This window comes from Poecilia reticulata, linkage group LG6, assembly GCF_000633615.1.
Source record: "Poecilia reticulata strain Guanapo linkage group LG6, Guppy_female_1.0+MT, whole genome shotgun sequence".
Taxonomy (NCBI): Eukaryota; Metazoa; Chordata; class Actinopteri; order Cyprinodontiformes; family Poeciliidae; genus Poecilia; species Poecilia reticulata.
This window is the reverse complement of record NC_024336.1, coordinates 24,219,436-24,228,385: the sequence shown is the minus strand read 5'-3', so window position 1 is coordinate 24,228,385 and position 8,950 is coordinate 24,219,436. Positions and strand designations below refer to the sequence as shown.

At 38.3% G+C, this 8,950-nt stretch overlaps 2 protein-coding genes across 3 annotated transcripts; one reads left to right on the top strand and one right to left on the bottom strand.

Moving 5' to 3' along the window:
* The first annotated feature begins 754 nt into the window (after positions 1-754).
* lactb (lactamase, beta) lies at positions 755-6,111 on the top strand. Of its 2 annotated transcripts, none has more exons than XM_008412288.2 (7): positions 755-1,178; positions 1,275-1,341; positions 3,183-3,373; positions 3,466-3,583; positions 3,839-4,045; positions 4,130-4,295; positions 4,695-6,111. In XM_008412288.2, the coding sequence occupies exons 1-7, from the start codon at positions 840-842 to the stop codon at positions 5,218-5,220; spliced, it is 1,614 nt and encodes a 537-aa protein (XP_008410510.1). In that variant the 5' UTR covers positions 755-839; the 3' UTR covers positions 5,221-6,111. The 2 variants fall into 2 exon arrangements, with proteins under 2 accessions (XP_008410510.1, XP_008410511.1); XM_008412289.2 differs by having other exon boundaries at positions 756-1,166.
* Positions 6,112-7,155: 1,044 nt separating this feature from the next.
* On the bottom strand, positions 7,156-8,600 carry nrg4 (neuregulin 4). Its single transcript, XM_008412290.2, has 4 exons — positions 8,419-8,600; positions 8,245-8,338; positions 7,961-8,113; positions 7,156-7,858 (listed from the first exon to the last, which is right to left on the bottom strand). Exons 1-4 carry the CDS (start codon positions 8,426-8,428, stop codon positions 7,789-7,791), a joined length of 327 nt encoding a protein of 108 aa, XP_008410512.1. The 5' UTR covers positions 8,429-8,600; the 3' UTR covers positions 7,156-7,788.
* Positions 8,601-8,950: the final 350 nt, after the last annotated feature.

Sequence of the window (8,950 nt, the reverse complement as noted above, 5' to 3'; positions counted from 1 at the left end):
AAGATACATATCACGTTTTAACAAGATACATATCACGTTTTAACAAGATACTTATCACGTTTTAACAAGATACATATCACGTTTTAACAAGATAACTATCACGTTTTAACAAGATATGTATCACGTTTTAACAAGATACGTATCACGTTATAACGTGATAGCACTCGAATTTTTTTTTTTCCTGCGTGATAGCAATGCGCTTCCGTAGATTGTTGACCTATATGTCATCAGACACCGCCTTCAGGACCAAAAATAAATGACAGCCGATATTTTGTGTTTTATGCTCGTCAGTTCTGGGAACTGAATGAAAACCCGAGATGTGCAGAATCTGTTGGCTGTTTGCTATCTAGACTGAAAACATCAATGTTTGCCACAGGTTCAAGGTCATTGAGCAACTCATTGCATGCTCTGAGTGTACATTGTCCCCTCGATTAAGTCACAATTCACTCAAAGTTATCTAACATGTTAAAAGGTCAGTGTCGTATACTCACTCTGGCCGCTTACTTTGCACATTTCAATTACGTTTGAACTTCATCTTTGCGTAAATGTGATCTTTTTTTTTTTTTAAAGATGTTTTCTTTTATGTTATTCTGTCACATAATATGTCATTTCTTCATGCTTTTAAGTGATGCTTTTTGTGAGCAACAAAATGTGAAAACATTTAAAGAGTAGTTCTCAACACTTTGCTCTCCATTTAAAGAGGGAAAACTCCTCCCACACCGCGCTGTCACCCCTTCTTCCCATGTGATCCACCGGCTGACTGTTAAGGAGTACTCCCAGTAAGTTAACAGACAAATGCGAGCCGATGCAAACATTTAAAGCGGAGCGTTTTCCCCGCAATGTTTCGGACGTTTTTACATCGTCGCTTTTGTGCCAAGTGCTCCCCGCTACCATCGCCGCGGTCTCTCTTACTAACGCCGCAGGCGAAATGTGTTTTTATTCGGACGCAGACGCGTTTTGTCGGGGGCCATTTCAATTTTAAACACCGATTAAAGTCCAGAACGTGGCTGTATGGTGTCGGTACGGCCATTGTTTTAGCAGTAGGTCTGAAATACAGGTCTGACTCTGCATACAGTTCATGTGATGATAAAGTTAAAATAGCACAAAAGACTCATCCGTACACAGACGCCATAGAAGTGAGCAGAGACCTCCTGGAGCGGATAAAGGTAGGCAAAGAGGTAGGCCTCTGAAACTAACTTGGTTTAGAGACAGACACCTTATCTTTAATAGTGTCTTTTATTATTATTATTACTAATTATCTCTCCTATTATTAGGTAGAGGTCGGAGCTCCTGGACTGATAGTTGGGGTTGCAGTGGATGGTGTTCAAGTGTGGTCTGAAGGTGGGTGATAAGACAGTCCAGCATGAAGCTACAACTCAAGAGTAAAAATGTATCAGAGCAAAAATATTTGGCAACAATGTCGCAGTTTTATTTTGCATTCTGTACGACAAAGTTTCTATGGTGACAATAGGACGGCTGTTATCAAATGCACGCCAAGCATTTCCACAATTTGTCATGTTGCAAGTATAAACTTTAGTGTATTTCTTTGGGGATTCGTGTAATAAGTCAGCAGGGACCTGGTGGTGGCAGCATCATGCTGTGGAGGAGGTTTTCTTTTGCAGAGATGCAATCCTTGGTGGAAAACATGTTGGACAGGGGTGGAGGATTACCTTCCAGCTGGACAGTGGCATCTTTTAAGAGAAGTTTTAAAGTTATTGTGGGTGATTATATCTAAATGATATTTTCTCTAGTTTTCAGTGATATGAAGTAGTCAAATGATAGCTGCCTCTTCATGTAAGAAAGTTATGGCGTTCATCTTCCCACTAATTTAAACTCTGTTCCTCAGTGGTTACCTATTTTCTTTGGGGGTATTTTTTTATTATTATTTTTGCTTTGTGAATCATGACAAAGGTTAATAAATGGGTAATATCTAAACATGATAGCAGGAGAATGTTTTTTTGTTTGTTTGTTTTTTAGAAAGTTTGCAAAATTTGCCACCGGTTGAAGTTGGAAGACCATAAATGTTTGCTGTGGGGAAATTCAATAAAACCTCATCAATGATGGCCTGATGTCACATATTTGAACTTTAGATACTGTTAATGAAATCTTGGTTACTGGGTCAGCTGCTTATTGCGCCTTCATCTAGAGAGTGTCACGTTTTAATGCCATGTTCCCACCAAATAATGAACAAAATACAAAAGGAGCAAGTTAAAGGGACTTTGCTTTACCTTGTTACAGAAATTTTACAGGGTAGTTCCACACATCTGCCAAGGAAAAAAATGCATATATTTTTTTTTTACCATTTCCAGCAACTTAAAAAAAAAGTAACACTGAAAAAAAAAGTTTATTATGAAGTCAAGATTTATATGCTTGCACAACATATTGTGCAAGTGGCATTTTTTATGTTATTTAAATATTGGGAAGTAGTCTCTCTTATCTGTAACTTCAGTAGTTTCAACACACTGCTGCAAAAAAAAGTTCTGTTTCACTGCACCACTTCCTAATAACTATAAGGCACAGCATTGCCCCTGAACACTTGAATATGTATATTGTCTCACAAGAATTAGCAGAGGAATGCATGCAAAAATTGTATTAGAATCTGTTTCAGCAAAGTAACAGTAATGCAATCAGTTGGGAGAAAGGTTGAAGTTGGCTTGCATGCAGAAAGGAAATGAAAATGATGGAGTAAAACCAAAATCAAGGTGGTTTTGAATAAACCTGACACTGCAGGTCTTGCGCAATCGTTAATCTTGCCTGTAAACGGCTTTGTTACACATTAAAAGCACACCTATGAAACGCTTTTACACACCCTGCAATCAGTGGCGCGAAAAAGGGGGTATGCAGGATATGCAACGCATAGGGGCGCAGCACCAGAGGGGACGCCAAAACCCCGTCCGGAGGGGGCGGCGCGCCGATGATGTTTTCCCATACACTTCAGCGCGCCTTACGCTCCTTCACCTCGCGCACATAACGAGGTAAATGTAGCGAGTTTTACCCTTCACGTACCGTCGCCTCGGAGGGGGGGGACGGGGGGTGTAGAGTGAGCGTCGCTCCTTCACCCTGACGTTTCTTCCGTCGGGGGGAGGGGCGGTGGGGGGCGCCGATCTATGTTGTCGCATCCACCTGAATAATGTGTAGTTGCGCCACTGCCTGCAATCACTGAAGCTGCTGATCTGATCCAGGCATCGGCTATGCTGATTTGGAGAATCGTGTCCCATGCACTCCCGATACGGTGATGCGGATCGCCAGCATCAGTAAGTCTCTCACAACTGCAGCTGCCGCTCGACTGTGCGAAGAAGGGAAACTTGATCTTGATGCCCCCGTCCAGAAATATGTGCCAGAGTTTCCTCAGAAACAGTTTGATGGAAAAGATGTAAGTCATGTATGGATATAAGAAGATGACTTATTCTAATACTTGTAACTAGCCATGGCAAATAAAATTTTGCTTTTGTTTTATTTTTTCAGGTTACAATAACTTCTCGTATGATACTGTCACACCTAAGTGGCATAAGGCACTATGAGAAGGATGCAAAGAAAGTTGAGGAGGACAAGGAGAAAGCCAAGCGACTTCTAAAGCATCCAGGTACAACACTACTTTTATCTATAAAGCACTGTAAAATAACCAAAGATCTACAGACACGTTAAAATAGACAAAAGAAGGTAGTTAAAACGGAGTCAACCTCTCGGGATGTGCTAAAGGTTTCACCAAATAAATGTGCTGAAAGAACATTCTTTAACTCGATGAGAAGAGACCTGCCGTGTGGGGAAAGGGAGATTATTCCAGATGTTGCAAAAAAAAAAAGATGTTGCCTCCTCTTACGTTTCTGCTTTGATTCAGGCACAAGTAAACAGAGAGACGATGAGAAGAGCTTACCTGACAACAGAGACAAACCCGGAGGAGATCAAACATCTAAACGTAAAGAATCCACTCAGGCTCAGCGGAAAAAGGAGTTTGAGCACGAAGAATACTACATAAAAGACAATTATGAAAGCGTTACTAAGTCCTTGGACCTTTTTAAGGACGACCCACTCATTTTCAAACCCGGTAAGCAAATTTTTATACAAAACAATTTTTGCCGATGAATTTTCAGTGTTAATCACCCCAAATAACGTTTTGGCTGGATTGTAGGAACCACTTTCCTCTACTCCACTCACGCTTTCACTCTGCTGAGTGCTGTTTTGGAGCGGGCGGCGAACCAGCGCTTCCTGGATATCATGAAGGACATGTTTCAGGAGCTGGGAATGCACAATACAGTTCCAGATGAGAATGACCCCATTATATATCATCGCTCCAGGCAATCTATTTTTTTATTTATTTATTTATATATATATATATATATATATATATATATAATTCTTCACAGCCTTTAGAAATCACATAATTCTCCATAAACATAAATGTAGTCTATCTGCATGTAACTCAATTTCAGTATATTCTCAGATTATGTAATTAAACAATATCTCAATCTCACAGATTACTGCCAATATAAAACTATAGAATGGCACAACTCCACACATAGCATTGGATTTTCCTTCTACTTCAGTCGTGCACTAATAAAATCTGATAAAGCTTGGGATTGTATGTTAAAGTGTAAAACATTACCTGAATCCATGTGTTATTTGAGTAGAATTTATTTATTTTTAGTTAATGCATTAAAACCCAAAGTTCTCTTGCTCATTGGTTTCCTCCACAGATTTTATCACCTCAACAAGCGAGGGCGAGTTGTAAACTGCCCGTACGTAAACATCTCCTACAAATGGGCCGGAGGCGGCTTCCTCTCCACGGTGGGAGACCTGCTGCTGTTCGGCAACGCTCTGCTCTACGGCTACCAGGTGGCCCACCTGAAGGACACGGAGGGGTTGCTCCCTGGTTTTCTGAAACCCAAGTCAGCCATAGAGCTGTGGACGCCAGTCGACAAGACGGAAGCCTCCTGGGATGCCGATGGTCTGTACGGCCAGGGCTGGCTGGTGGTGGAGAAGCTGCAGAAGTATGGTCAGTGCAGGAAACGCAGGCATTACGTGTCCCACACAGGGGGAGCCGTGGGGGCCAGCAGCGTTCTTCTGGTGTTACCCAGTGATGAGATGGACCAACGCCAGGGACGGACTCCCTACCTCCCCCAAGGAGTGGTGGTCACCATTATCATGAACATGCAGTCTGTGGGACTGAACAGCACCGCACTAAAAATTGCTCATCAGTTTGACAAAGCCAGAAATGTTTGAGACCGACTGGATGAAATTTTGGCTCCTCTTTTGTGTCGTCTTCTTTTTTTTAATGCAGCTTTTAAATCCAGCTGAAAACTGTTGATCCATGCCTCATCTCATTGGAAAATATGTTTTACAATTCACAAAGCAAAAACTCAAAAAAAAAAAAAAATGTTGTGGCTTTTAAGGTTGTTTTCTTTAAGCAGACTTCAGTGAAAGTTTTCCAGGCTACACTACAGTGAGATTCTAAAGGGCTTCTGTAGGTTTTGTCATTCTTTTCTGGGTTTTTGTTTTCACAAGATGATCACAGAGAGCTAAAGTCATGTTGATGTCTGGGTCGAAAGAACCCTAACTGACATTGGCTTTTTTTTTTGTTTTGTTTTGTTGGGGTTTTTTTGTTTGTTTTTTGTTTTTTTCAATTCAGGCATACAGATTACATTGTCAGCATTTTTAAATGATTTTCATCCTGAAAAATGAAGCCAGTTTACTTTCAGTCCAGTTCTTGTGTAATTTAGAATTCCTCAGTCTTTTGCTCCCTTGCTTCCTTTCTTAAGAAAGGTTTCACACCCACTGAAAGCAATGAAGCAGTTCCTGACGGGAGTTTCCGTCGGTGACGTCGGTAGATGGAATTGCGCAAGACTCAAACACGTCTCTGGTCCTCTTTCAGATCAGTGAAGGATTTTATTTTTTTCCTGTTTTGATATCACAGCTGTCAGATATTGTCCATTCATGTAGTTTATTTTATACCGCTCACATGTTTAGCATTTTATTTTCAGTTTTCTTTTAAACTACTTGAAATGTTAATACATATGTGCATAATGCTCATAGTTTCAACTTCAAGGATATTTCATGATGCATTTGTTTTTTTGTCCATCTACAAGTAACTGACAGTAAAATTTTTAAAATTTACAACTTGTTTCGTCTTCTCTCTGCAAATAATTGTTAAAAAAATGTTCCTTTGTGCTCTTGCTTTAATTTTTTAATTTTTTTTTCATACCAATAGTAAAAAGTGTTTCCTTTATGTAAATGATTACACAAGGAAGAAGTGGAGGTTTGTAATGGAAGCATAAGGAAGTAGAAATGAGTCACAGAATTGAATTCCTAAGCTGCTATTACCTTACTTGGCTTTACAAATGTATGAACGTTTCAGATTTTGTGAAATGCACCCAAACTTATGTTCGTTTCTTCTATGTAGGAAATCTGTTCTACCACTAGGTGGAAGCACTATACTGAGAAGTAGTAAAGCCCCGGATCCAGTTATTTTTACATCCACCAAGACTTATGTTTCTGGTAAGAGAGACTTTAAAACATAAAACATCGCACAAAGGGTATCAGTTAAAAAATATATTTTATTTATATATTTTTAAAAAATCTAATGTAAAATATTTATATTCTTTACCCTTCATAAAAATCTTTGACATTACAACAACAAACACTTGTAATGGTAAACAAATTTTTGACTGTTTCCGCTTGTATGTTTGGACATTGATCTTTTTGCACTATGCTTTATGTCTTTTAGGTTAGAAGGCCTCTTTATCATCACCCTAATCTTTAGCTCCCTCCTAATATACTTCTAATGGAATTACGTGGGTACTGGGTAGGTATTGGTTGCACCACCTCACAATTCAATGAGAAAAAAAAAAGACAAAAAAAGACACAAACATTTGGCCTAATTAAAATGACACGTTAAAGCTAAGTATACCAGGAGTATGAATAATGATTATATTTTGCACAAATAAGGACTCAAAGTTTTCTGATGAAAAGTACTTGACCTCTAAGCATTGGCACATATTTCAGCTCCTTAGTTCAAACTAATTCAACTTTTCTTGGTAGGATAGTTATGAAGTACTTACAGATAAATAAATAAAAAAGTGGCCACAGTATCAAGTGTACCTGGTTTCATTCATTATTTAACATAACTGTTAAACCATGGAAAACATTTTAAAGAGTAACTTATCTGTCCACAATCTATATTTATTTCTTTTTTCCTTTTTCTGCATTTGTTCTCGCATTTCCAGCTTTGGGAAAGCCGCGGGTGAAATTACAAAGAGCTTTCTGGGAAGTGAGATCACTATGTCCAGTCGAGATGCATCCAGAGGCAACTATGGTTTACACCAAAAACACATTAAGGCTTAATAACAGACAAAACTTTCAATAGAGATTGATTGCATTCAGCAAAAGACTGTAAAAGGTTGGTTTGTGTGACAGAAACAGAGTTGTATGAATAAAATGTCTCTAAAGTAAAAATCTGCATGTAATTAAATATTTACATTTTTTTTTCAATTAAGCCACTTTAAAAAAAAAAAACATCCATTTACAATGGGTTTTTTAAAACAGATATTTCACAACTTAGGATTTGGTTGTCTTAATTGCACATTTAAACGCACATTTAAACAGATATACTAACATGTAACAAGTTCTTCATTTCCCAACCTCTAATTCTTATTCCAAACCTCGTATATGTTTTCATCACATTAAAATACGCAGAATCTTGCTCTAAATTACTGTATTGACTGCAACAAAATTAAATAATATATTTTTACATTACATACACATGCACAAACATGTACATGTAGGCAGTAGAGCTCATACTTGTAACTTCCTCATCTGATCGGCATCGTTCTTTTGGTTTAGTTTTTCCTTCCCTTTTACCATCCTGTGCACGGAAAAAAGAAAATTAAGCTCCCACTTTACGTTTTATTTGTTTACGTCAGCACATAACTCTTAAACTTTAAATAACTCTAAACGATTTACTCACTTTTGAACATGGTAAATGATAACAGCCAGCACCACCAAGCCGATGATTGCTACAACGATGATGGCAGCTAATAATCCTCCATCGTATCCATCCTGAGAAGAACTAGGGAGGTGGTACTCCTCACATCTGATTCCTTTGTAATTTTCTCTGCAGCTAAAGTGCCAAAGTGTTTAAAAATAATAATGAAAAAAGAAAATGTATCAGTAATATTTCTCATTTACATATTTTCTTGTAAAATTGATTCATTTGTGGCTTTTTTTTATTATTATTATTATTTTACTTACATGCAGGAGAGTGTCTCCATAGCTGGTAATTTATGACATGACGCTTCATTCATGCAAAATGTAGCTTCCTGAGGTTCACAAGGTTTTCCGTGTTCTGAAAATGTTACAGGATTAGTTATCTTTCTAAGCACACCTTCACGTTTAGAAATCGTCACAATTGATAGGATGAGTTACCTGCCATCATTTGAACTGCTTTATTTGTGGTTTATCCTAAGAGGGAACATATGTTTAGTTTCCACCATCCCAAAAAAGAAAGAAAAAAAAAACCTTGACAGAGTTTAGAAACGTCAAGAAGAATGACTTAATCAAAAGATCTCTCATAAAACCTAATTTGTTTAGTTTCTATCAGAAATGGTTCACTTACCACGTTCCTTTTACCAGTTCCTGAAATCCCAGCTTTAAATGCTTCTGGTTCCTGAGGCAAATCTTTGTGGCACCTATGCAGTTTTCTCATGTGGGCGTGCTTTTGCTGAAAAGAATGCAGGAGGGGCAGTTTGTCCACTTTTTTTTAAATGGCAAGTGAAATGTCAACCCTCTGATACTTCCTCACCATCTCTTAGTATCTGATAATGTTCTGGGTAACAAATTTTAAGTCGAGTTGGATCATTTTTGCCTTATATGTGGGCTGAAGGGGTTTTATTTATTTTTTTGCTTGCTAAAGCTTAGATCAATTGTTGCATTAGGCAGAGGATAGATGAGGGAAGTA

Coding starts and splice junctions, on each gene's coding strand:
- lactb (XM_008412288.2), top strand. CDS start 840: ATGTTTCGGACGTTTTTACATCGTCGCTTTTGTGCCAAGTGCTCCCCG. Junction 1,342..3,182: donor TGTTCAAGTGTGGTCTGAAG/GTGGGTGATAAG, acceptor GATCTGATCCAG/GCATCGGCTATGCTGATTTG. Junction 3,374..3,465: donor AACAGTTTGATGGAAAAGAT/GTAAGTCATGTA, acceptor TTATTTTTTCAG/GTTACAATAACTTCTCGTAT.
- nrg4 (XM_008412290.2), bottom strand. Junction 8,114..8,244: donor ATGGAGACACTCTCCTGCAT/GTAAGTAAAATA, acceptor TTGGCACTTTAG/CTGCAGAGAAAATTACAAAG. Junction 7,859..7,960: donor ATCATTTACCATGTTCAAAA/GTGAGTAAATCG, acceptor TTCCGTGCACAG/GATGGTAAAAGGGAAGGAAA.